The sequence below is a fragment of the Empidonax traillii genome, unplaced genomic scaffold (assembly GCF_003031625.1).
Source record: "Empidonax traillii isolate 1590-97213 ecotype Southwest subspecies unplaced genomic scaffold, ASM303162v1 scaffold937:size346366, whole genome shotgun sequence".
NCBI lineage: Eukaryota > Metazoa > Chordata > Aves > Passeriformes > Tyrannidae > Empidonax > Empidonax traillii.
Genome location: NW_020956130.1, coordinates 248807 through 276038, shown reverse-complemented (window position 1 = coordinate 276038; position 27232 = coordinate 248807). Strand labels below are relative to the sequence as shown.

At 55.0% G+C, this 27232-nt stretch overlaps 2 protein-coding genes across 4 annotated transcripts in view; one reads left to right on the top strand and one right to left on the bottom strand.

The window, feature by feature from the left end:
• MYOCD (myocardin) overlaps window positions 1-14802 on the top strand; it is a 37911-nt gene extending 23109 nt beyond the window's left edge. Inside the window, exons 5-12 of the mRNA XM_027903150.1 lie at window positions 1028-1189; window positions 4514-4689; window positions 5381-5506; window positions 5994-6241; window positions 6584-6737; window positions 7980-8930; window positions 12509-12566; window positions 13215-14802. Of these exons, the coding sequence (XP_027758951.1) occupies window positions 1028-1189; window positions 4514-4689; window positions 5381-5506; window positions 5994-6241; window positions 6584-6737; window positions 7980-8930; window positions 12509-12566; window positions 13215-13777 (2438 nt within the window). The 3' untranslated portion in view covers window positions 13778-14802. The remainder of the gene's footprint in view (window positions 1-1027; window positions 1190-4513; window positions 4690-5380; window positions 5507-5993; window positions 6242-6583; window positions 6738-7979; window positions 8931-12508; window positions 12567-13214) is intronic.
• An 11198-nt stretch (window positions 14803-26000) lies between these two features.
• MAP2K4 (mitogen-activated protein kinase kinase 4) overlaps window positions 26001-27232 on the bottom strand; it is a 90696-nt gene continuing 89464 nt past the window's right edge. For all 3 annotated transcript variants that reach the window (XM_027903151.1, XM_027903152.1, XM_027903153.1), the window contains one exon: window positions 26001-26949. In XM_027903151.1, the coding sequence (XP_027758952.1) occupies window positions 26836-26949 (114 nt within the window). In that variant the 3' untranslated portion in view covers window positions 26001-26835. The remainder of the gene's footprint in view (window positions 26950-27232) is intronic.

The window sequence follows — 27232 nt, the reverse complement described above, 5'->3', positions numbered from 1 at the left end:
GCTCTGTACTGAGTAAGCTGCACATGCTGCCCCACAACCCCTGACCTGGAGCCTCTGCTCACACCTCTGTCCTTCGTGCTCTGCGTTCCATGGAGGTGCCTTGGTGTATCATGAACTTACGTGTACATTTTGTTCACAACAGGACCTAGAGGGGATTGAAATTGGCCAGGTGAGACACTTTGCATCATCAAAGTGCCTTACACACACACCTTCTGTTACTGTTCACCTCGAGGAGCTCATACAACTTGTTTTGCTGACAGTATCTCCTCCAGAGTAGTGCCCAGTCTTTGAAGAGAGCACAACCTAGAATCAGCCAGTCCCACTGTAGACCCCCAAAGGTATAGAAATGGTCAAGTTTAGAATCCCACTCCCTCCCTATTCGTGCCTGTGCCACCACAGGAGCCAGATCAGGTTTGCTCAGAAAATTTTCTGTCTAAGTTGCTACTCTTCTGTCACCACTTTGTAACTGGGGTCTTCTCAGCTGGCTTTGGTAGGGCTGTAGCTTCCAGATCTACCTTCCTTTGCTGTGCTTCTCTCCAGCTCGTTCTTCCCTGGAGGCCTGGAGCACTGCAGTCATCTCCCAGCACTCACTATTTTTAATTCCAGTGTAAGCCATTTACTCCAGTTGTCAAGCCCTGCTAATTGTTCTTTTCTCCAGCTGTTCTCCAGAAGTAGGGATCCATCTGCATTAGCCCACAAGGGCCAAGGTGCTCCTTTGGCCCTCATTAGTCTCAGCTTGTTAATCACAGGTCACTCCTGGTCCTTGCAGAGGATGCTCCAGCTGTAGGCTGGGTTTGCAAATTTAGGCTGGTAGACAGAGGCTCTTGTTTGGGAAGGGAGAAGCTGGGCCTAAGGCTCAGAGGAGGAGCCATGTCCCAAGTCCCACCAGCCCCATCCAGTCCAGCAGAGCAGCTGCTGCTGTGCCCTGAGCCACTCTCAGGTTTTGCCCACAGGCCCCCAGGGCTGTGATGAAGGGAAGCACTCGCTGAGGTTTCCCTTTGTCCTGATCCCTTCTTTGGCCTTTTAGACTCGGCTGCAGAGGGGTCCATTCAGTCAACTCAAATGAAGCTGAAAAGAGCCCGACTGGCGGATGACCTCAATGAAAAGATCGCTCTCAGGCCGGGTCCTTTGGAGCTGGTGGAGAAGAATATCATTTCCGTTGACTCTGCAGTGAAAGAGGCCATAAAAGGTAGTGAAAGGAAATGTGTGTGTTTTGTGTGTGTGTGTGGAGCAGGGCAGGGGCTGGCAAGGGCACGAAGAGGTACCACAGCAACTGTAGGAAGTGGCTGACCTGAACTTAGGAGCTGCATTTATTGCTTAAATTTCATTATTTTCACAGTAAGCAGCCCAGTCCAGCACAGCCTGCTTTGTCTTATCCTGCCTGTGAGCAAAGAGCTCTCACCTTAGAGCAGTGACACTGATGAAACGTGCACAATTGCTCAGCCATGTCCCTTCAAAAGAGCCTTCCTTCTTACATCCCTTCTCTCCACAAGGTTTTGAGCGTGGAAATGCTACTGCTGGAGCCAGGACATTCCTTTCTCTGGCGTGGGAGAGAACCTGGGTGCAGAGGTGTGGTTGTGAGGCCAGTCTGGATTCTCCCACTTGCGCCCTATCAGCCAGTACCCACCACTCGCCTTATGCCCAAGCCTGGTTTTCCTCCATCACCTCCCCCGCTAGGAGGGAGGCAGAATCCTCCACAATTACTTCCCCACAGGGAAGCTGATGTGGGAGGTGAAACAGCAAAAAGGTGACTCAAATTTCACAGGGCCCAGTGCCAGGGCAAGGAGGTCCGAAAGCAGAGAAAAGGAGCAGGAAAACCAACAGGGTCTTGCAGTGACAGGACACCAGCCTGCATTTTTGAAGCCTGGGGCCATCTCCACATGCCCAAATTGGTGCTCGGGTCTCCAGTGAGACACTGAGAGGTGCTCTGCCCCTGGAAACTGCTTGTTCTGTTGCTCCTGGTTCCTCAATTCATGGGATAATTTTCATTGGCATAATCCTACGTGAAGTGTCTGTTCTGGAGCTGAGAGCAAGCTGGGGACAGTGGCAGGACTCTGGAACAGGAGGGGTCTTTGAGTGACAGGAGTGATGCCAAAAATGAGAGTTGAAACAGGAAGCACTTTGACTTTCATTTCATCTCAGAAACCATCATAAATGACATGAAATATTCCAGGCCCAGATATCACTCCATCCTGCCCTACAACTGTTCCTGCTCTTGGGTTTGGGGCTGTGAAAAGCAGGCTCTGTCCATACAGCGGCTCCTCCAGCCTGGCCCTGGAGCTGCTCTCCTTCCAGCATGTCACAACTCCTCTTTGAAGCTGAAATGTTCCAGGACTCTGCCTGAAGAGGAATTTTTAAGGAGAGTTGAAGTAAAATCTCCCCAGCCACTTATCGAAGGAGAGAACAGTGGAAAAAAAAAAGTTTCAAAAATTCCCCCCCTTTATAAACATTTGAGGCAGTTTGAGCACGACTTTATCCCCTGAAGCTGAGCTTTGGAGGCTGGGCAAGTGAGCTTGAAGCTTGAACAGAGCTTCTACCCAGCTGCCTTGTCAGGAGCTCGTGGTAAACAGAGATTTACAGGACCAAACTGTTAAAAACAAAAAGTTTGGCTTAAAAATGATTTGTTCAGTTTTAAATTTCTCCCTTTCGCAATGCCCCTCTGTCACACTGCTGGGGAAAAATGTGTCCTGCAAGCCAGTTACATCCCATTTACGGTGAAATGTGCAGCACATCAGGGTCAAACAGGAAGGTTCTTGGTACCATTGGGTGCCATGAGAAGAAGGTAATGCAGCTGCACCAGGAGCACCATCTGAGCCCTCAGGCTTCTGCAGAAGAAAGCCCCAGGCTGAAGGATCCTCAAGCTGGTTTTCAGAGTCAGGGGCACCTTGTGGTGCTCAGAGTTTGGGGCGAAGGGCTGAACACAGAGCAGAGATGAGCACCGGCACTTGTGAACGTTAAGCCTTTTGTTTTTGCAATACCAGAAAGATGACAGGGTTTAAAATCATTTTACTTTAACCTTGGAATCTCAACTGTTTACACAGTGGAAAGTTCAGCTGACGTGTTCCTCTAATCACCTCCGGCAGGGTGAGCAGCAAGTGCCAGAGCCCAACCGAAAGCCCAACCGTCCCAGTGACAGGAGGCCGCCAGTGCCCTGCATAGCTGAGCAGTGACACAAGAACCCTTTTTTACCAGGTCCTTGTCATCACTTTGTCCAATGCGCTGGAGAGGACAATACCCAGTGCATGAGAAGCAGCCTGGAGCAAACACCATCCTGCCTGAGATTACAGCAGGGACACAGGATGGGGAAACAATACACTCTGGGTCGGGCTGTGTGAGAGCAGGACAGATAAGGGAAGCATTCCCCATTGGCACAGGCCTGTGGTATCAAGCAGCAGGATGCAGCACATTCTTGTCATGCTCTGGGCTGTCGATGTGTCCTGAAGGTCCCTTGGGCTCCCAGCTTTGGCACCACTTCTCAACACACACACTTATTAAATGCCAGCCCAGCAGGAGCTTTGCAGATCCACAAGTCCACTACTCCATGCTTGGAGTAATTTTTCCCAAGAAGGGATACCTGTGCTGCCTGCAGGGGTGGGAAGCAGTTCCCACCCAGCCCAGGTGGACCATGCAGTGCTGCAGTTCCTCAGGGTGCTGCCTCTGATGGAGAGGGCACAGGCCCTATTTTCAGGGACATGTAAAGAGAGCAGGTTGGACATGGCTGATCTCACACCCCTAGCCCATGTGGTGGCTGGGCAGCAGCTCAGGCAGGGAGCCAGGGCTCCATCGTGGCTACCCTGGCACCAGCAGCCACAGGGAGCTGAGATAGCCCTTATCTCTCAGATAGGGGCAGGGGTCAGAGCAGGAGGCCCGTGTCGGTGAGAAGGTGCACATTGCTAGACCAGCAGCAGGGACAGGTGGAAGCTTGTCCCCAGGCCCTTCCCATTTCCCCATTTGTCACCTCACTATCAGCATGCCGAGCTGCCTGACAAATGCCAGATATGAGCACGTGGAGATTACGAGCGTGGCCACGCTGCTCCTTCCTCTACCCCCACCTGCAGCCCTTCAGAGGCTCACATGAGACCTCTTTTCTCCCAACACTTTATTTATCAGCAAAACCTGGGGGTCAAGAGCCCTTGCCCATCTGACTAGCAGATACCGTGCAGCAGCTGTGCAGCGGGAGCAGCGGTGCCTGGGGCTGTCAGAGGCAAAGGCAGTGTGGTTTGAACCCCGTCCTGTGGACAGAGGCAGGATCCGGGAGCCTCTGTGCACCTGCAGCCAGGTCCGCCCGTGTCGGTTCGTGTGCCGTGAGGGGCTGGGTCGTGCTGCAGGTTGCTCTCAGCCTCAGTTCTGCTGAGGAGGGGGTCCCACGCAGTGTGGGTGCTCGGGGGGTGGAGGGTGAGCGGCCGAGCCCCCGGGGCACCGCGGCCGGGGCTGGGGGCACCGCGAGGCTCACCCGGGCTCCCCAGCCCACCCCAGTCCCCCGGGCTCTGACCGCCGCCCCTCCGCCCCTCAGGCACCCAGGGCAGCTTCCCCCGCCCGGCCGACGCCTTCGCCTTCGAGGAGGAGGACAGCAGCACGGACGGGCTGTCCCCGGAGCGGCCCCGCAGCCGCGGCTCCCCGGGGCCCGCAGAGCCGCCCGCTGCCTCCAGGGACCCGGAGCCGCCCCCTGCCCCTGGCGGGACACCGCAGGTAGGGCGGGGGTCCCGGAGTCCCAGAGCCGGGGGGCACAAAGGGGGACGCGGGAGGGACAGGGGCGCTCCCGCCCGGCCGCTCCCCGGGGCCTCACGGGCTGAGCGGGGCAGGCGCGCCCTCCCGCGGCCGGAGCGGGCACTGCAGGCACCGGGCCGAGATGGGGAGAGAGACTGAGGGGAATGGGGGGCCTGGGGGAATGGGGAGCGTGGGGGGAATGGGGCAATGGGGATCACTGGGGGAATGGGGAGCGTGGGGGGAATGGGGCAGTGGGGATCACTGGGGCAATGGGGATCACTGGGGGAATGGGGATCACTGGGGGAATGGGGGAGCCGGGGTGGACGAGTGCACACTGTGGGGCTGGGATGGACTGGGGGGGCTGGACGAACTGGGGCACACTCGAGCAGGGGCGGACCGGAGGGACTGTGGCCGTCCAGGTCAGCTGGGAGGTCTGGGGCACACTGAGGGGCCAGCGTTGGGCAGGCTCAGGTGAAATGGAGGGGTCTTGGAAACCAAGAAGTACTGAAGGGACAGAGAACTAGGAAAGGACTGGGACAGCCTGGGGGTGTGGGGATATTTGGCTGGGATAGACCTGGGGGGACTGGGAACAAAATGGGGTAGCAAGTGCCCCTGTCCAGGCTGGGCAGCCCCTGGCAGCGACCCCACAGCCCTTCCCACCTGTCCCTTGCAGGATCGTCCCCCCAGTGCCGATGGCCACGCTCCAGACACAGCCCCGGAGCAGGGCAGCCAGTGTGACAGCCCCAAGCAGACGGGGGGGCAGGACAGCCCCACGCTCCCCGTGCCCTCTGCAGTGAAGGTAATTAATGCCTGTGCCTCTGGCTGCATCCCCGCCTGGAGTGTCCCCATGCTGCACTCCACCTGTGTGGGAGGTCTGGGGGTCTGGCCTTGAAGGCTTTGAACAATGCAGGCAGGCAACCTCACGCCAAAACTGTCATTTGACTCATTGGGTAGTGGTACAAGGTACAGCAATACACGTTTTGCCACAGGCGATTGCTTGAGTCCTGCACTGGAAATGTCTCCTGGGCTGGAAGCAGGAGGAAATACGAGGAGCACTGGAATACCTTCCAGGCAGGGATGGTCATTCTCCATCTCATCCACTTTCCAGCACAAATGAGGGACAAAGTCCCGAGGGAGTTTCCCACATCCAGGTTCAGCAGCTCTTGGAGCTGGAGTGTCAGAGTGCCAGCAGGAGCTGCCCTTTTTCTCTCCCAGGCCTTTGAGGTCCCACAGAGGGTGGCAGGAGCTCTTTTCACAGCTAATTCCTTTCATTTTTGGACCAATAGTCGAAATCATCCACTGATAGCAAGAACCGTCACAAAAAGCCCAAGGACACAAAACCCAAAGTGAAGAAGCTCAAGTACCACCAGTACATCCCTCCAGACCAGAAGGCAGAGAAGTCCCCTCCACCCATGGATTCTGCATATGCCAGACTGCTCCAACAACAGCAGCTCTTCCTGCAGCTCCAGATCCTCAGCCAGCAGCAGCAGCAACAGCACTTCAGCTACTCTGGGATGCACCAGGGACAGCTAAAGTGAGTGGCACTGTGACAGCAGCAGGGTTTAGTCCTATCTCTCTCCAAACTTTCTCCTGCCTTGTACCCATTTGTGCCAGTGCAAGGGGGTAGAGGCAGTGAAACATAAAAGCTTGGGAACAACACAGGCTGTCCATTCTAGCTTTGTGGACTGGCCAAGGCATCTGTGACCTGCTGGTGGGAGACTAGCAACGTCCTACAGCCCAGCCTGCTTTTCCTTGGGGTGGCCATCCATAGGCCTCATACAGGAGACAGGTCCTAAGGGAGCAGAGGGATGGGATGCTGGTCACAGAGACCCTAAGGGGACTGACAAGTTACCCCAAATCTCCTTTGTTATTTCAGGCAATCAAATGAACAAATGGTCAAAAGTTCAAATTCTACATCAACTTCTGTCAACAACACCCCTCTTTCTCCAGTGAAAACCTCCTTTTCAGGCCAGACTTGTGTCTCATCTATCAAGCCAGGCCCTCTGCCATCCAACCTGGATGATCTCAAAGTGAGTGCAAACTTTGTCACAGCAGGAGCCGAATCTCACAGCCTGAGTGTGCGGTGGAGTGCCACAGGCTGGGAGTGAGCGAGGCACAGATCAGCACACCCCACCCACCGTGCTCTCAGCAGCTCAGGAGTACAGCACACCACACTGGGGCAGGCCTTGGGCACCGTGGTGGTCCCTGAACATGAGAGCTCTCTGATCTGCAGGTGGTGCAGGGGTGCATTGCTCCAGTGTGTGTATCAGCAAACCTCAGGTCTAGCTGGGGAGGCTGCAGGCCAGGCCAAGGGCAAGGACTAAAGGATGATCTGTGATGCTGCTCCTGCAGCTCCTATCTCCATCCCTTCTGTTGTTTTATAGTGGACATCAGGATACTATAACAGACCATCTGGAAGGTCAGAATGGCCTCCCCTTGGTGACTCAGTGGTCCCTGCAGCCAGGCCAGCTCAGCTCTCTGCATGAGCAGGTATCTCCTGCTACATGTACTGCTTTGAACATCTCTCATGTAGGCAAGGCAGGGCATAAGGGAGAAACACTCACATCAGCAGTTCTTTTATACTTTGCTAATGGACCCTCAGCCATGAGGAAGGTCAAATCCTTCTAGGAGCAGAGACCTGGGGGAAAAATTCATTATTAGATGTAGAAATAATGTGAGTTTGGCCACAGCAATGCCCCAGCTCAGGTGACTGTATCCTGTGCAGGTGCCTGAAGGTGGAGCATGTGGCTCCAAGGTATATGATCAGATTCTCTGAGCTGTCAGCTGGCTCCTGATCTGTGTGAAAGTCCTCTGCTCATGGAGAAACCTCCTGCTAGGAAGGGAATCTTGAGTTGCCTACATGGCCCAAGGGCCACTGCAGTTCCTGGAGGAAGAAGGAAGGTTTTCTTGTTAGGAAAGGTGGAGATTCTGCAGGACATGCAGTGGTCAGAGCTGCACAGGGTGACTCTGGTGACACAGTGAAGCACCCAGGAGGGCAGAGCTTTAAAGCTGGGAGCTGCAAGCCTGTGATCTGAGCCTGCCAAGGGCAGTGGTGGAGTCACCATCCCCGGAGGTATTTAAAAGACATGTAGTTGTGGCACCTGGAGACACAGTTTAGTGGTGGGATTGGCAGTGCTGGGTTAAAGGTTGGACTTGCTGATCTTAGAGGTCTTTTCCAACCTAAATGATTCCATGATTCCATGATTCCGAATGCTGGGTTTCTGAAGGGCTCATCTACCATTGAGACTGATCAGGAGTGACTTCCTTTCTAGGTGTCCGAGCTGAGGCAGCAGCTCCGAATACGAGGCCTGCCTGTGTCGGGTACCAAGACAGCACTGATGGAGCGTCTGCGGCCCTTCCAGGAGTGCGGCAGCACCGCGGTGCCGAATTTCAGTGAGATCACCACCGTCACCTTCCCAGTCACTCCGACAAGCACACTGTCGAGTTACCAGTCCCAGTCCTCCACCAGCATGTTATCAAATGGCTTCTACCACTTTGGCAGCACCAGCTCCACCCCACCCATCTCACCTGCCTCCTCCGATCTTTCCGTGAGCGGCTCTTTGCCAGACACTTTCAATGACGGGCCCATGTCTTCCCCACAGTTTGGTCTCCAGCCATCTCCAGTTCATGGCAGTGCTGAAGAAAGCCTCATGAGCAGCATGAATGGAGGGAGCATCCAGCTGGAACTGGAAGGAATTGACACAGAGAAAGACAAGATGCTGGTGGAGAAGCAGAAGGTCATCAATGAGCTGACGTGGAAGCTGCAGCAAGAGCAGAGGCAGGTGGAAGAGCTGCGGATGCAGCTCCAGAAGCGAAAGAGAAGCAATGGCCTTGAGGAGAAGCAGCAGCCTACTCAGCATTTCTTTGGTGTCCCCATCAAGCAAGAAAACACCGTGTCCAGCTGTCCATTTGCATCCAAACAAACGGCCCTGAAAGGCCAGGCGGGCAGCTCGGACAAGCTCAGTAACTGTGCGGTGCCACAGGTGCCCCACATTGTAAATAGCCACTGCTTGGAGCCTGCGGGGCAAAGCACCATCACCTCCTCGACATTCCTGAGCCCGCAGTGCTCCCCCCAGCACTCTCCCCTCGGGGCTGCCAAGAGCCCCCAGCACATCAGCCTCCCACCGTCCCCCAACAGCCACTACCTGCTCCCCGTGTCCCCCGTGCCCGCGGACGGGCGCAGCGGGTCCCCACCAGGCAGCGCCTGCCTCCGCACAGCACCGGTGAGTGTGAGGGTGAGCCAGCCCCCCTCGGGCACACACAGCCCACTGCAGGCCTGGCCTGCCAGCCCGGGGCAGCGGGAACTCGGGGTGGGCACCCAGGGGCCGCCACAGCCCGTGGCACTGCCTGGAAAGGCAGAGAGTATCCCAGATGGATGGGTTGGAAGCTGATGGCACTGCAGGGTTCTTTGCAGGGTATGTCTAGGGGACCCCTGCCTTGGCACCCAGTTGCCCTGAGGGGGCCACAGCACAGCTCCCCTGCCCCATGGAGCCCTAGCACATTTCTTGCTGCCCTGAGGAAGCCCTGGCACAGCTCCACTCTTCCCCAGGGGACCCCAGCATAGCTCTCTCTGCCATTAGGTGAGCACTGGCAAAGCTCCGTGTCCTGGGAGACTCCTGGCAGATCATCCTCTGCCCCATGGAGCACTGGCACAGCTCCCTCTGCCCCTGGTTAGGCACTGGCACAGCTCCCTCTGCCCCTGGAGGGGTCCTGGCAAAGCTCCCTTGTCCCTGGGGGAGCATTGGCAGAGCTGCTTCTGCCCTAAAGGAGCCCAAACCCAGCTGCCTCTCCCCTCAGGGGGAGTCCTGGCACAGCTGCCCGTGCCCCATGGAGCCCTGGCACAGCTCTGTACACAGCAGGGAAGCACCAGCATGGATCCCTCAGCTCCTGGGAGAGCCCTGGCACAGTTCCTACACCCCTAGGAGACCCCTCTGCAGGGTTGCAGGGCTTTCCAGCATTTTGCCAAGCAATTGTGGCTCCCAGCAGTGTGTGAGGGATTTTTACCACTGGGTTGGAAAAGAGCAGTTATCCCGGGAAGCCTTTTGTCAGAAAGCTAAAGCAAGGCCTGCAGTTGGGGTGTGCAATCAGATAGAGCTCGTGCCTCCCCAGCAGCCACTGCTCCTCACTCAGCCAGAGGTACGAATGCTTGGGGAGGGGCACACGCTGCCAACACGAAAAGCACCACAAAGTTCTGCTGATCGCAGCCCCAGTTCATCCCAGTGCCCTCCTGGGGCTCCCCGGGGAGCAGCACCGCCCCTCCCACAGCCTGTCCCACTCCAGGGTGCCAGGCGTGCCCCTAGGGCTGAGGGACGGGCACGGCAGGGGCTGAGCACACTCAGCGCTGAGGAGCAGCCCCCGGAGCAGGGCGATCCCAGCCCTGTCCCTCGGGGGGCAGGCACGGGGGACAGCCCTGCACGGCACACAGCGTGGGCACAGCACTGTGTCCACCCCTCCAGAGGATGGTGAGGCAGTGCCATGGGCAGTTGGTACCAGCACGGCAAGCAAGGTGGGAATGGGCAGCAATTTAGGGCAAGGAGGGGCAGAGACAGGGCTGACAGTGGGATGGGCATGGAGGGCAGTGGGGTTGGAGTGAGGCAGATGGTGGGGCTGTGAAGTGAGTGAAGGGGGTGATGTGAACACTGGTTTGGGTGAGCTGAGCCATGGGGAGGATGAGCTGGGCAGGGGGCAAAGAGCAGAGAATGCAGGGGGTGACCCCAGCAGTGGGGCTGTAGAGGTGAACTGGGCACTGGGGCAGAGCTGTGGGGACAGTAGGCAGTGGGGCTGCTCTGGAGAGCTGGGCAGTGTGTGTGAGAAGGGAGCAGTGATACCATGGGGGCATCTCCAGCTTCTCCCTCTCAGCCTGAGAGTAAGGGCATATGGAGGGGATGGTTCCATGGTGTCCTGCAGCTCATCCCAGCTGTGACACCACCATCCTGGGCATTCCTCTGCTGCCTGCAAGACACTCCCAGGGGTGAGGGTCCTTCTTCAGCAAGAACTACTCTGCCCAGCACTGGAGTGCTGTTCCTCATGAGCCAGGGATAGTGTTCCTTCCAGCTGCTCTCTGCAGAAGGGTGGCCAGGATGTGCATGGCCAGGCTGAGTGACCTCACTGCTGCCCTAGACCCACCCCTGGATCCAACCCACCTGCAGGAGTGATGCTGCTTCCCCTGGTACTGGCTCTCATGGGACAAGGCAGTGGGGAAGGACACACTAGGGCCTAGAAGTGATGGGAACAGCAGCTGGCAGGCACTGGACCTTCAGAAGAGGTCTCTCCTAGAAGGGGAGCCTGGCAGTCACATGCAGATGTTTGGCACAGGCCAAGGTTTCCCTCTGTTGCGTGGTCTTCCCTGGCCTGGCTCTGTGAGATGCCCCCAGACAGGCAGTGAGGGACAGGGGCTGGGACACAGCTCGGGAGGTGCCACATCAGTGGCCAAGTGCAGCCAACCACAACAGCCCCTCTCTGTCTTCCCCTTGCCCTGCACATCCCCGGCTGTGCCAAGCACCAGTGTGCTCTGGGACACCATTCCCATGCTCCAGCAGTGACCAGAGGCCAGCCTGGCCCTGGGGCTCAGAGCCAGGCTGAGGGAGCTAGTATACCTGCCTCTACCTGCTTGAAGGCCAGGCATTTTGTTTGTTTGGCCCACAAAAAAGTTATTTTCCCTGGCCCTGGCCTGACCTCAACAGGGATGAGAGAGCTGGGCCTCCCTCTGTGCCTCCCCATGCACTGACTCCCTTTCCCTGTATTTCCCCAGCAGATGGCTGCCCAGGCAGGTCAAAAGTTTTCTATTCCATCCCCAAGTTTTTGTAAGTCAAGCCCAGCCCTGTCAGAGGTAAAGCAGCCTCCACCCTATGAGGATGCAGTGAAGCAGGTAACTGCATGGTTTTTGTTTTCTACAGGGCTGGGGCTGCCCAGGGTGTCCTTTTGCAGATAGAGGGACTCAGCTAGAGGAGTTCCAACCTGTTCTGGGGTCTATGGGTAGAACAGGCCTGATTTCAGAGACATGGGCTTTTTTAAGGGTTGGCTGCTGTTGTGGCTGTTAGAGACCGTGCTGGGCAGGACAGTGTCTGCTGTGCACCCCCAGACACCCCACACACATCCAGGGTGCAGGTGTATTCCTCTTCGGGGTGCTCAGTGTTGTGTGAGGAATAGACCCTTGAGCATTTCCCAGTCACCAGGAAGGTCACCTTTGCTCTTTAGCCCATTAACAACAGGGGTTGTTAAGGCTCAGGGAGCAGATGGCACAGAGCATTATCCTGGAGTGCTATTCCCACGGGAGTACTGTCCATCACCCATGGATCCCTTCCATGAGAATCTGGCAGCAGCCTCAGTGCCAGGAATCATGGTGCCTTTGGGAAAGCAGTGATGCTGTTGGCAGTGATGAGAATTGGCTCCTGCTGGAGTGCAGGAAGTCCTGCCAGTGTTCAGGCAGGGAGAGGAAGATGCCTGGGTGGTGCAGGGAGTGTAGGCAGGCACATGCCAGTGCGAGGTGCTGGGGCCAAAATGTCGGTGTGTCTTGGTGGCCCTGGGACAGGGCAGTCTGTGGTGTCCACTGAGCAGAGGGTTGGTGGCAGGGCAGGGCACATCAGTCCCTGGATCAATTGTGATTGTACCAGGTCCCTGCAGTGCCCACCTGAACGCCACTGCCAGCCCCGTGTTGGTGTGGCCTCTCTCCTGCATGGGAGGAAGCCATTTGTGGGGTGTAGAGACAACTTTTTTGGGATCTAGAGCCATCTACCTGGCTTGTGGCTGGAGGGACTCTCCTCCTAATGCCCTCTACTCTCCTCTTTGTCGTTTGCTGCAGCAGATGACACGAAGTCAGCAGATGGATGAGCTCCTGGACGTGCTGATTGAGAGTGGAGGTATGCGCTGCTTCCCTGTTCCCCACCCAGGGCTTCCCCTCCCAGCCAGATTGGTCCCTGAGGCTCAGTGCATTCTGTGCACCCCAGCAGAGCTGCCTGAGCTTTCATCAGCCCTCCTGTGCCAGCAGCCACTGAGACTGAATCCAAAGGCATATTGGCCCTCCTGGAGCCTGTTCCTGTGTGTGCCATCCCGGTGGGGCAGTCTGGGCTTGGCTGTCACCCGTGCAGACTGCGCAGAGTGAAGGGGCAGCAGAGCAACAGCCTGTGCTCAGCACTGCCAGCCCCCTCCCCACACAGAGCCCCCCCCAGCGTCCCGCAGCATTCCCAGTGCTGCCAGTGCCACCTCCCATGTACACTACTGCTGGTGCCCCCCCGTGCAAAGTGCTGCCTGTGCCCTATCCCAGCCCCTCGGGGACAGCTGCCAGTGCTCGTGCCCTAGGGACTGTGTCCAAACCCAGGGGATCGAGGTCAGAGGGCAGGAATGTGCGAGGTGTCCCGCGGGGAGGGGGATGGTGAGCAGTGCCAAGGGGACCGAGTGGGGAGCAGGTCTGCAGAGGGAAGCCCCAGAGTCCAGGTGGAGGGCTGTGGTGGTGCCCCTGTGCCCTGTGCACTGCCAGAGCACCTCAAATCCCTCTCATCTGTTGACAGAAATGCCAGCCACTGCCAAGGAAGATCGGTCGTGCCTCCAGAAAGTACCTCAGATAACGGTGTCTCCGGGGAGCGCCGGTGCCTCTCTCCCCAAGCCCCCCGCCCCCTTCGAGCAGGTCCCGCCCGCGCCGCTGCCCTTCGAGCACTGCCCGGGCAGCGGTGACGCCCACCTGGAGGTGCTGCTGAACAGCCCCCTGGGCAGGGTCAGCGACATGGCCCTGCTGAAGATGGGGGCAGAGGAGCCCCACTTTGAGGGCATGATGGAGGGGTTCTCTGGCAAAGCCGCAGATGAACTGCTCAACTCCCAGGAGATTTTACAGACTCCCCTCTCGCCCATGGAAACCCAGCTCTCCCCTTCCCCTGCTGAAGGCTCCAGTTTACAAATGAGTTTCACTGAGTCTCCGTGGGAAACGATGGAGTGGCTGGACCTCACCCCCCCCAGCTCTGCCACCGGCTTTGGCTCACTCACCCCCGCGGGTCCCAGCATCTTCAACATCGATTTCCTGGATGTCACCGACCTCAACCTGAACACCAGCATGGACCTGCACCTGCAGCAGTGGTGAAGGGAGGTACTGGCAGATGGTGTGAACCTGCAGCAGGCAGTGCAGTATTTCTGTCGTGCTGGAGAATATGCAGGGCTAACGTGCCTCATCCAGGGGAAACTGGAGTCATTTTCCCAACATATGAACTTGTTTGAATTTCCAGTCACTTCAAATTGATAGCACAACTCTGGTACTTTGTTTTTCCTCCATTGATACGTCCCCACAGAGGACACCAGTGCCTAAAACACACTTCCTTTGATTGACAAGAACTTCAGTTTTCTTTCTTTAGTCTTTCCACCCTCCCCCAGTTTTAGTAGTCACTCTCATGAGAACTGGAGCAGCTCATGACAAGACTGCGTGGTGAGATGCCCTCACCTGGGTTGCAACAGGAAATCACAGAACAAAGAACCCAATGTTTCCCTCTCCCTCTCCCTCTCCCCCCAAGCTCTTCAGACAACCCTGCTGGCCTCATCTTGGCTGTGCCCAAGCCATGGGTGTGGAGCAGGAGGCTCTGCCCAGCCTTGGTTCTTGCCTTGGCTCTTGCTTCCCTCCTCCTGCCCCGAAGCTGCCGTGCCCAGTCCCTGCACAGCCCTGCTCCAGGCGGGTGAGAGATGGAGACCACCATGTTCATGGTGGCACCTTGGCATGTCCTGAAGGGGCAAAAAGCCCAGGAGCCATCCTGGCTGCAGCCTGCACTGGATCAGGCTGTGCCCTTGGAGCAGAGAGCTGTGGAGGTTGCAGGCAGGTGTTCAGGAGGCAGGTGCAGGTATCACAGGGATGTGCCGTGCCAGTGGAGCGGCCGTGTGCCACACCCATGGGACACAGATGTGTGAGGTGTTTTGGTCCAGGGTAGGAGCAAATGGTATGAAAGAGGCAGCTGGGCTTTGGAGGGGCTGTTCTGTGCACAGCCAGGTCAGGGTGATCTCCATGCCCCTGCCTCATCGGGGAGCAGGGGAGCCAGCAGGGACACTCGGTGACCGGCACGTGGAGCAGGGCTGCGGGTCTGTGTGAGCCTCTGCTTGTGCTGCCTGCCCTGCTCTGCCTCTCCTTCCTCCCTGTGTGCAGGGAGGGACTGCCCCTCCATCCTTTTGCCCATTCTTTAATCCTCAGCAGTCATCCTTCTTCCCCAGTTTACTCCAGTGTCACTGCTCCCCCAGCCCAGAGCGAGGCTACCGGAGAACAGCTGTGAATCACCGAGGATCTCCTGGAGGAGCCCGTTCTCCCGAAGCCAGCAGAGAAGGAAGCTCTCCCGCAGTGATGCTGGAATCACCAGCATGTCTCCTATGAGTCTCTGTGCAATATTCTTTCCTCAGGCTCTAGCAAGAAGGAGCCTTTGCTTCACTTCTTGGCTTCCACCAAAGAACTTGCTGCAGACTGTGTGATGGACACGTCTGTTTTTTGCAATTCTGGTTTTGCCAAAGTAAATATTGTTGCTGACAAAGATTGTTAAACTATTTACAGACTGAGTGTATTTAATATTTGTGTTACTGGAAGGACAGCACACGGAGATGCAGCCACTGGGAGGAGGTCCAACCTGGCCATGGCTCCCGTGGCACTTCCCCAGGGATGCTGGAGCTGTCGGAGGTGGCTCTGCAGCCCCGGTGGGTCCCCAGTCCATGGTGTTGTTGCATGCTGTATAAAGCACGTGGCAGTAGCTTTCAAGTCACTATTTAAAGCACCACTTTTCTATTGTACAAATGTCACAGGGCACTGCTAGGATAGACAGTCACAGGTTGCCTTTTTTTAAAAAAGAATTTCTTTTTCTAAGTGAGAGATTTTTAGAAGCCAGTCTGTGGAGAATATTCAGAGCACTTGACCCAGAGTAGTGTTAGCTGCTCCACTGCAGCCTTGTACAGGGCTTTCCAGGTAACTTTCTCCTCTCAGCAAATGTATTTCCTTATTTAAAGGGATGCTGTCAGCTTCAAACCTGTAAGCAAGCACATTTCCTTACCTATGTTACCAGCAACACCTTTATTATTAAAACCCTTGTCTTGCCACTCTGTCTACTCGCAGTTTGCTGTTTGATTTCACCACTGGGACTGCCACAGTCATCCCAGCTGCCACCATCTGATGTCAGCTCCGTGCCCTGAGACAGCTAGACTTTCAAGGGCAGAAATATTTCTTTCACAACTGTGGTTTCTCCTGGAAGGTTCCTGAACACACCAGCTGGAGTCTCTTGTTTCTGCTGGCTCTTTTTTCTGTTGGCTCTGATTTTGCTTTATTCTCCTGCAGACCCCCCTTACCTGGTCAGGGTCCCCTTCAAAAGCAGTGGCTGGTACCCTGCCCAAGCCCCTTGGCATTTCTGCAGCACTGGGCTGGTGGCCACAGGGCACATGGGGGCACAGGCAGAGCCCTCCCCCCAGCCAAACCTCCTGCTGCCCTCAGGCAGAGCAGGCTGGGACCTTGGCTCCTTCTCCCCAGGAGAACCTTGGATCCTTCCCCCTGCTACCCCTGTGTCTGTTACAGATCCATTGCATTTTCCTTTGATTAGAGAAGGTTCCCCAGTGTCTCAGTTTAATGAGACTGAAGGGTTTTGCTAAGGAGGATGAGTTATGAGGAAGACCAAGCTGTTTCCTCTAAGCAACTGTAAATCCGAAATCAAGAGACTCCGATGGAGGAAGTGTGGAGAAAGGAAAAATAGCAGCCCTTTATCAGAGACTGTATGTGTATTGGCAGAACGACGAAAGAACACAAAAACAACACAGACAATAATCCTGGACCCAAAGTTTGGTAAAAAACCAAACCAAACCAAACCAAACCCAGCTGAGGACTCCCTGCCTGTTGGTGCAGTGCCAAGCACGGCCGGCAGGGGGCGCGGTGGGGGGAGCCCGCCGTGTGCCGGTGCCGCCGGCAGGGGGCGCTGTCGGGGCGCTGTGAGGGCTGAGATGGAGGTTCCTGCCCTCCCACCGGGAAGGGAAAAGGGCAGAAAAGGGCAGAAAAGGGGGCTCTTCTCGCAAACCCCGCGCTGTCTGCGCCTGGCTGTGGCCGGGATTTCTCCCCCCTCGTCAGTGGACACACGCCGCTGCCAAACAGGGGAGCGCAGGAGGGAAAGGGCGGCCTCGTCCCCCGCGGCTCGATGAAGCGGGCAGGGCTGGGCTGCGGGCAGGGCTGGGCTGCGGGCAGGGCTGGGCTGCGGGCAGAGCAGGGCGCAGGAAAGCGGAGCCAGAAGCAGCCAGCTGAGCAGGCCGAAAACAAAGTGAACCTCGGACCCCTCCCACACACGGGCTCTCTCCGTCAGGGCAGAAGTGAAGTGCCTCCTGTTTCCGAGGAGAGAAAAAACCCTCATCCCCCTCCCCACGATCTTCAGAGGGCCTTCAGCTGGGAATGTGGATCTGCTGGGTAGTTCTTTAGTGCGGGTCAATCACCCAAGGCAAACTACCCTCCCCCGTTCAATATCTTTCTTTTACAGTGATGCAAGGGAAAGAATAATTCCTTGCTTGGTTTTTTTAGAATAAGTAAATCTATGACACGCAGGTATTTGCCCACCTGTGTGCAGGGAGGGACTGCCCAGGTGGGCACAGGTAGGCTGAAGCTGAAATGGTCCTGAGACACGGCTCAAGTGAGTATGGAAAGATGCAGATGAACAAATAAGCAGTTCCTGTGAACACCTTTTAAGCTTTAACCCACATCCCACAGCCAGGTGTGCTGTGATAAACTGCCCGGGCTGAGCCAGGTTGTGGGACCTCAGAGGATGAGGAGACAAGGCTCAGCCTAGGATTGTTCCAGGAATAGTGATGCACTGGAGCACCCCCTGCCCCGCTGGGAGAGCCTGCCTGTGCTGCTCCACCTGCAGCAGAGCGGCTGGGAGCCTGTGCTGCCACTGCCCCCTTGTAAAAGGCAAACAGCTCTGAAGTGCCGGAAAGATGCCTGTCAGGTGCCAAAGTTTGGAGCAGCTGGGGTGCCTGAGTACAGACCAGGGACCTGCTGCAAGAAGAGGGAGTGATCAGAGGGTCTCCTGAGGTCTCCTTCCAGGCCCCAAACAATCCCAGCAGCAAATCCTGCGTGGAGAAGAGCTCAGCCCAGCTCTGCCCCAGCCAGTGGCCCTCCAGCCCCACCAGAGCAGCCTCCTGGGGAAAGCCCAGTCTGTGACACTGGGATGGGACAAGCTCTCTCCTCCCATTGCCTTGGGGTTAGTTCACACTCAGCCTTCCACGTGTAGGTGATTTTCCCACACAGGTTGTCCCAAGGAATTTAGGGTTGTGGGATTTTCCTTCCTCTCAATACCAAGCTGAAGGATCCCAGTCATGTCCGACTCTCTCTGGGCCTTACTTCCTGAAAAGCAGCAGAAATACAAAGCAAAAAAAAAAAAAGTTCCAGGTGTCAAATTAACATTTTTCATGCCTGTATGAGGTTTTTAAAATGTGAGTGTCCTGGCTCAGTGTTTCCATCCAGTGTTTCCTCCACAACAGGCACTGACACATCCACAGCATCTCTCCACCAGCTTCCAGGTCAAGACAGACCATGGGTAAAGCACAGTTTCCCTCACCAGTGACACGGGGAAACAATACTTGTTTCTCAGCCCTTCTGGCCTGGTGGGGTGGGATGAAGGGGCAGCATAAGTAAGAACTTACATGTGCCCATTACAGAACCCTGCACAGAGAGGGGACCAAAGCCCCAGAGCCCAGTGCCACAGCTGGAGTGCATTCCACCACCCCTCACCCTGTGACATCCACAGCAGCACCCCCAGGACCCCTCACTGCACCCCAGTGCCACCTCCACACCCCCAGCCCGGTCCTCAGGGCCCCTCAGGCTCCTCCTGTGCAGCCCTGGCACCTCAGCACTCCCAGCCAGGTCCTCAGGGCCCCTCAGGCTCCTCCTGTGCAGCCCTGGCACCTCAGCACCACCCCCAGAGCCCCCACTGCCAGCGGGGCACTCCCTCACACCTGCTCAGCACCCCCCTCCCCGAGCACGCTGCCACCCTCCACCCACCCACAGCCCTCCATCCTCCGTCCCTGGCCAGCTCCCCCAGAGCCTCTGCCCACCCCATACCCACTGGGGATGCACCAGGGCCACTCTTCACCCACGTATGGGCCTCTGTGCCCCTGACCTGCTGTCACCCCCTGTCTGCACCGTCTGAGGCCGCCTGTGACTATGCAAGGAGGGCAGAGGGTCTCAGGGGGCTTCAGCAAAGGCAACTTCTGGGTTTAAAGCACAGACACTTGTTCACTCTGGAGCACTGGCAGGGCCCCAGCTGTATGGCCAGGGGTTTCAAGACCCTAAGAGCTACCTGCACACCTTGGCTCACACACAGCAGGATGATGTGGCCTTCATAGAGTTTTGGGGTTTTTATGTCACAGCACTCCCCACCCTTAAATTTCTACCAACTTGTTGCATCCAAGTTAGGAACTAAGTTCCTTGTATTCCTATCAATTCCTTACATTCAACATTTTTTTGCAGATGAAAGGAAACGCATTTTTATACAAATTTATGAATTTATTGGTAGTTTCACTGACATATTAAGCACTGAACTAAAGAATTAGTTTTACTTAGTTCAAATGATCACTAGAAGTTAACATGCACCAGAAGTGTTACATACAGTTAAATCCAGTGCTCCCCTTTTCCTGGGGGCTCTGCTCACCTTTCATTGCCTCTCTGGGGCTTTCAGCCTGGAGGAGGGTGTGGAGTGTCACAGCACAAGGCAGCAGCCTCAGCCTTTCCAGAAGAAGCGCAGATGTCCACGTGGATGGGTTTTTCCTCCTTGCTCTGCAGTGGCTGAGGAAACCAGGGTGGTTTTTTACACACTCATCCTTCCTTTCTTTGTAACCAACCCCACATTACACCTGAATTGCCCTATCTGTGACTTCCATCTGCCAGAGGCTTGTTTTTGTTTAAGGCTGGTTTTACCTTACCCCCAAATCCCATCCCTCTGATGACCACTGACCACTGCTGAGGTGTTTGTAGCCTCAAGAACCCTGTGCCCGTTCCTGCAGCCCCTGCTGTCATGCCCTGTCTTCCAAAGCCCATTCCACTCCAGCTGCATAGAGGATATTTATACACAGCAGAACTACTGAGTATTACTGGTTATTAGTTGAAAAAATTATACCAAAGCAGCAGCAATGCATTTACTGGTCTCCAAAGCAGCAGCCGCAGAGGACCCCAGAGGAGGCCCAGGAGCACCTCCTGCACTGCTCACCTCACTGGCAATGTCCTGACATCCAGCTCACCCGTTACTGCTGTGATCTCACCAAAAAGGTGGCTGCAGTTGCACTGACATTTCTTCAGGAAGCAGAAATTGCCTGGATTTCAAGGTGGTTTCCACCAACCCCTTGAAATTGGGATCAGGTTCAAATGTCTTCAGGAATTCACTGTGATGTGCAATCTCAGGATCTGAATCCTTTTGTCCTCCTTTCTTACTTTGTTCCCTCCTGCTTTTCCAGCGCAAGCCCAGGTGCAGAGGGAAAAAGAAAGGAACAGAGGATGCTGGTGCAGGGAACCAGGAGATGAGCTGCTGCACTATGCAGAGGGTTGAGCTACGACATCCCACCATTCACCAGCATGAAGGGTCTCGAGGGGAAGCCAGACAAGAAGTGGCTGAGGGAGCTGGGCTTGTTCAGCCTGGAAGAGACAGGGGGGAGATCTCACCGGGGTCTGCAGCTTCCCGAGGGGATGCTCACAAACTGGAGGGCTCATCAGCTGGTTCTGACAGTGTCTGCAGGGCCTCATGGTGAAGCTCTTCCTCCTCAGAAAGCTGCAACAGCCTCTTAGGACGAATCACCTGGAGTCAGTCCATCACAGAGCTGTCAGGGTGCTGGAGTAGGTGGGTTGCTAGCTCATTCTGAACCTGGTGAGAAACTTGTTTTCCTTGGAAGCTCAGGCAGATTCTCCCCCTGTTCTCAAATACTCTGATTGAACATGACCTGCACTGCCACGTTGGCTGTCTCCACCTGCACCCAACGAGCTGCTCTCTCCTCTCTGGCCAAGGAACAGAAACTGCCTCCATGCTCAGACAGCAAAGCAAATTTTTTCCCAGAGGCACAGAGGGAATTGAGGCATCTGAATTTTGCTGGCCCTCATTTTCTTCTTGACTTTCTGTCTGTGAGAGCCAACTTATGCTGAATATGGGCCAAGTCCAGGAGAAGGAGGTGCAGAGCAGAAGAGCTTTGGTCAGCACAACAGGGCGTGACTGCCAGGGAGCCAGAGCAGGTGTCTGGTGTCCAGCAAGGTGCTGGGCTCACACAAAGCACCATCTCCAATGGTTTTCAGTGTGGCTCTGGTGTCTGCACCCACAGGCACAGACACCCCCGTGGATACCACAGGCTTTACCACACAGCCTTGCCAGCCAGCACTCCTCGGGTGGGAGCAGCTCCTTCCTGCACACACCAACCCCTTCCAGCCCTCCCGAGCCTGTGCATTTGGGACTGTTGGCACAGCTACACCTGCAGAGTGACAGCCCTGCACTCAGCTCTGCTGCTGCAGATGAGCAGGGATTTGCTGTCTGAACATGCCACATTCTCCTGATGGTAGGGTCTGTCCAGCCTTTCCATCTGGGATTTATGCAAAGACAAAGCCTGTCTGGCAGATGCCCCACAGAGCAGCCCTGCTGTTCTATTTCCAGTACAACGGTGCTCTGTATCTCCAGGAGAGGGAGTCTGTGCTTTATCCTCTTCTCCAAGCACTTACACAGCTTTAAATATAAAGAAAAAATGTCAATAGCTGTTTTCTTATTCCTCAGAGCAGCCCTTCCTTTCCCTGGACCCTTACTATGCTCAAAGCAATGGCCATGTTTGTGAATTCCATCAGGAGTCAAAGGGAAAATTGTTGTGCTGAAAAGCACAACCAATACCTATGGTATTAACAGAATCCCTCAATCTCTGAGGTTGGAAAAGCCCTCCCAGCCCATGGATCCCCCCTGTGCCCCATCCCCACCCTGTCCCCAGCCCAGAGCACTGAGTGCCACGGCCAGGCCTGCCTTGGACACCTCCAGGGCTGGGGACTCCAAAACCTCCCTGGGCAGCCCCTGCCAAGGCCTGACCACCCTTTCCAGGAAGAAATTCCTCCTGATGTCCCACCTGAGCCTCCCCTGGCACAGCTGGAGGCCATTTCCCTTGTTCCCTGGGAGCAGAGCCCGACCCCCCCTGGCTCCCCCGTCTTGTCAGGGACGTGCAGAGAGTGAGAAGGTCCCCCTTGAGCCTCCTTTTCTCCAAGCTGAGAGCCCTCAGCAGCTCCTCATCAGAGTTATACTCCAGCCCCTTCCCCAGCTTCCTTCCCTTCTCTGGACATGCTCCAGCCCCTCAGTGTCCTTTTTGTCATGAGGAGCCCAGAACTGGAACAGCACTCGAGGTGCCTCAGCAGTGTCAGCACAGGGGAGGCCTCTGTAATACAGGCCTGAGCCCTTCATTTGTACTCACCTGGTCACCAAAGAGGACATGGGGCTGGGATGAAGACCAGGGGAAGCCATGCCAGAATATTAGTGAGAATACAACCTATTCAATTCAAAGTGCTCCTGACAGGAACAGGTGGGGTTGCACATCTGCATTCACCCTGCTTGGGTCCAGGCAGGAATGGGTTTGAACTCACCCACATCTCAAAGCTGGTCTTGGAGCTCCCCAGACACACAAAAATAACCATAACAGAGCACTGTGTGCTCTCTTGGATGTTATCCGATGCTTGGTGAAGGTCTGAGAAGCACCTCAGCCAGGCCAGTGGGCACAAAGGTGTGAGGACTTGGTGTGAGGTGCTAGTCTGGGCTACTGAGCAAAGACAGTGGCCAGTGGTTCCAAGTCTTCTGGAAGGCTGGTTCAAAAGTTGGCTCCTCAGCCTTGGCTCTGAGTATGGAAACAGAGGAAGAGGCTGTGTGGACTGTGGTGCCCACAGGAAGAATCCCAGCCCCAGGGCTGGAAAAAGCCATGTCACTCAAGCAAGGAATAGTGGCATTGTCCAAGGGCTCTCAGGAGCAGTAACAGTGGCACTGTGCAGATGTGGATCCTGTTGAAAAGCAGGGGGACATCTGAGAGGTGGTGGGAGGTTTTGTGCACCACCCCAGCAGTGACACTGTGACTATGGGACCTTCAGCAATGGAGTGAAGGACAGATGGGCAGGAAAAGAGTCCAGAGGAAAAATGGAAGATCAGTTCAACAAGGAGCAGCGGAGAGGAAATGAAATGTCTGCAAATATGTTCCCTCCTGTATGTCAGTAACGGAAACAGAGCTGAGAGGGATCCTCCCCCTCCTGCAGAGCACAGGAACACCCTGTGCAGGGATGGGCAGGGGGACTCACATGCAGCCACCAGCTCCAATCAGCTCCTTCAGCTGTGACAGCTTCCTCAGGGCACATCCCAGGATGGAAAGACAGTGCCAAAGGAACAGAATCCCAAAGCAACCCCAATCCATGGAACTGTGAAGTGAGGAGCTGGTTTCTCCAGTGGCTGCCCAGCAGGGCAGGACCTTCCCTGGGGTGTGCTCGGACTTTGTCTTCTGTCTTCACCAAATGAGCGATCTTGGATTCTGACTGAAGAGTGAGGACAGCAGGTGATTCAAAAATTTCCAAAGTATTGTGCTGGCAACAAGAAGTTCGTGTGGTGCAAACACAGAATCCAGACAAACTGACAAACTGCAGCCATGTGACCCTTTCCCACTGTGTATCTCTACACAGTGTGACTTTCTTCAGCACCATTACCTGCCTTCCCTTCTCTTGACACAACTGTCACCCTCCAAGTGATGAGACACTGCCAGGCCTGATGCCAGGATCCACCTGTTCCCAAGTACTCCTGATTCTGAGCTGTGGCATGACCAGTGATCCCTGCAGGATGCTCTGGCTCTCCCCTCTCTGAGCTGGGCACTCCTGGGACCATCCCATCCGTCCAGGTGGAGCAGAACAGGCACTCGTGGCTGGGCCCTCTCCCCTGGCACTTTCTTTCCCAGTGGGGCTCCTGGGCTCCACTTGGCAGACTCTAAGCCCTCCACAGCTTCCAGGCAGTGGGAATTACCTGGGGTTCTGAGACATCTGAGCTTTGCAGACCTTGGCTGCTCTTGCAAAACTAAAGCAGCCTGCAAGGCTGGGAGCATTGGCTGCCCTTTTCCTGGGGCGTGGGCACAGCCACCTGCCCTCCTCACAGATCCTGAGAACCTCCAGAACCTCCCAGTGCCCACCTGAGAGGCACCCGAACCACACAGAGGGCCCAGCAGTCTTACAGAGAGAGAGAATATATCCAGGGCTCCCTACACTTCTTTAATTTAGCACGAGCAGATTCAAAGGCTGCTTCCCTCCTCCACCTGGAGGACAGGCCTGAAGGCAGGTATTCCACAGCTCTTAGTGAACCTTCCCATTCACGTCTGACCTCACAAAAGGAAAATAACAAGGTCACAGTTGCATCTTAGTTTTATTACAACTGACCTGCAGGCAAAAGGATAGAACTAGTACATAAACACTCTGATCCATGTATTATAGCTTAAATAGAGGAGGAAGTCAAACCAGGATATCAGATAAAGTATTGGGAAGCTCTCTGAAGCACTTATGTTCCTGAGCTTCATTTTACAGACAATAAGGCAACATCCCTGCACATCAGCTTTTTGATATTTTTTTATACACTTTTTCTATGGTACAAAAAAAAATAATAACCAGAATTCACAATGTACAGTTCTTACACTATTTTCACAGCTTCTGAACACTATACACTTTTTTTTTCCTTTTTTCTCTTTTTAAATGAAGATACATTGCAATCAGTTGTGCACCCTTAATAATTGATAATCATCTATGTTGAATAGGCTAAACCTGCCCTGTGTGGTCACCCAGGCCATGGCACCTCAGCCCTGACTGTCACTGGCAGCTCAAAGCTTTGCCTTGCCATTCCCAGCAAACTGGTCCTGCTGCTTGAGATGGGTCAGCACCAGAACCCGGGCCCAACCCTCCCAAAAGGGCAGAGCAAGGCAGGCGCTTGTGTTTTGGGTGTGCTGGCCCTCTGAAAGGTTTCAGGGCTCCCTGTCACAGGGACATGCACAGTGGAGGGGGACAGGGCCTGAGCACAGGTGGCTGCCCTCGCTGGGTCTGGGTCTCCTCAGCCTCCCCAGCCAGTGCCCCACAGGACATGGAGGGTCCATGGTCCCATTACAGGGGGCTGAAGGCTGGAGAGAGGAATTTGCCTGAGAAAGGCTCTGGGCTCAGGGCAGAATCATTTCACACACTCCATGTATGGGTTCAACTGATCCTTCCATGGATGCATCAGAGCTGTAAGGAATGACCGGTTACTCCAAAACGCTCTGCCTTGTCTGTTCTGGGAAGACTTCGGCGACCACCTCGCCTGAGGAACAGCCCCAGAGGAACACACTCCAGGAAGGGCAGGGCTAAGGGATCCCCAGGGCTCACCCCAGCCTGTGGGAGACGTGCGGTGCTGCGAGATGTCCCCTCCGTGGTGTAGAAACTCCAGCAGTCCCAGAGCATGGCCCCGGCTTTCCTGTCCCCGCTGGCACGGGCTGGTCTTCAGTGCTCCCGCACCAGCCTGGTCTGCACTCAGTAGCTTTGGTTTGCAGCCCTTCCTCGGGGTCCTGCCAGCACCACAGTGCCTTCACTGCCACGGCAGCCTGGGTCCAGGTTGGCTGCAGAGCTCTCACAAGAGGTTGCTCTAACACTGGTGAAGTCCTACCAAATGCCTAAACCAGACAGCCCAAAATGGAAAGCTGAGACCCTCACAGCTTCCATTTTATCCCTGGTGTGCTACTCAGCACCTGAAAACTGCAGTGTTTGGAGAAAAGTTCTCAGAAAAAATTAACCTTTGAAAAATATGTCAATTAAAACCAACAAAATAAAGCCTGATGTGCTGCTTCACTCAGGAATGGGCCAGAAGATGACAGCTTGCCTGGCCTTGCCGGGCCAGTTAAGAATCCTCAAGGCGTTAGACACTCCCTCCTCTCCTTCTGCACCCACCACTCTCAGGGAGGTTCATTCCAGGTGCAGCAACAGGAGTCACAGAGGGTCACAAAGGAGGTTCAGTGTCCAGAAGGTGGTGAGCAGTGTCCAGCAGAGTGTGATGGGCACAGAGCCCGGGGCAGCGCAGCACACCCCTCCATCCTGCCGGCAGTGGCAAGACAGAAGAGCTGAGGTTTGGACTCGTGAAGGACACTGGGCTGGGGGTGCTGGGCAGTGACAAGGCAAGAGCACCAGGGCTGGGGACAGAAGGAACATGACAAACACTGGCCAGAACTCACAGCACATTAAAGCAGCTGCAGCCTCTGTGGACGGCACTGGGCGAAGGCAAAGCAGAGCCAGAGGGTGGTGAGCACAGTGCACTATAAACCAGGTCACAAGCAGGTTAAATTCAATCAAGTAGTTTAATAATTCTTCAGGTCAAAGGTCTTATCTTACCAGGTAACAATTTACAGGACACCTAGTTAAGAGTGAAGAGTGGCTGGCTTGGTAAAAGGAGGAAGAATACATTATGTCCCATCTCAATAGTTTAATGTTAGCCTCTTTCAATGCAACATATTTTTGGTAAAGACATATTCACTATATTTAACATGATCTCTCTTTAACAGGAAGTTCAGCTGAGCACACTGTCCCCAGAAAGTACACTGCGACTGTAAAGCAACAGAATTTCATAGCAGTAAATCTATTGCACTTTGTGAAGAATAAAATTCTCCTTTGCCTTTCCAGCTCCAGAAGGCAAAGCATCTCGTTGGTTAAGCAAGTTCTTCTCCCGCCAGGCAAAGTCTCTTAATGTTCAGACAGACAACGCCTAACTTTTGTTTGTTTGCTTTTTATTATTACTTGAAACAACAATTGGAAGAGTTTGAGAGAAAAATTTTCCAGTAGCTGCTGAGAAGTCTCCAAGTTTTGAGTCTAGAAATTAATTTTAGGTGCTATCCAATCACGGTCAACAAATAAATGTACTTATTTCCACATTTCATGAATATGTCCACAAAAGAGCAAGATGAGGTCTCTCTGTGACCAACACTAACACTGTGTGATCAGGTATTACAGGGATGCACTTTATATGTGACAACAGTATACAGACAGGATGGAAATAACACCAATATTATTGCACATGGTGTCTGGGCGAGCATTAAAAACACTGCAATATGTGATGAAAATTCTTTACAGCTTGTTTTCCCTCAGCCCTTTTTCTAGAGTTTGATGTAGCAGCAATATCAATCCACGTACATTGGAGAGCTGGGAGTTGCTGGCATTTGATCCAGGATTTTACAAACATAGCATGCAACATCCACTGTGCGTTCCTCATACATCAGGATGAAGGGATGTTTCTGGAATCAGACAAAAACCAACAAGGTTACAAGTTGCCCCCCTGCCACATGCTGGCTCCCCAGATAAAAGCTGAGCAGGTGAATTTGCCTGGTGCAAGAACACAGGGCTTGGTGGTGGCCGCAGGACGCCAGGACACAGCTTGGACTGTGGCTTTTCCACTTTGGGAATCCGTGTCTTTAATGTGGGAGGTTAATGGAAGTAGCACAGGACTCGAGTGTCAGGAGCTGATAGGAGAGACAGGGAGTGGCTTGTGGAGGTCAAACCCAAGCCCTGCTCTCCTGA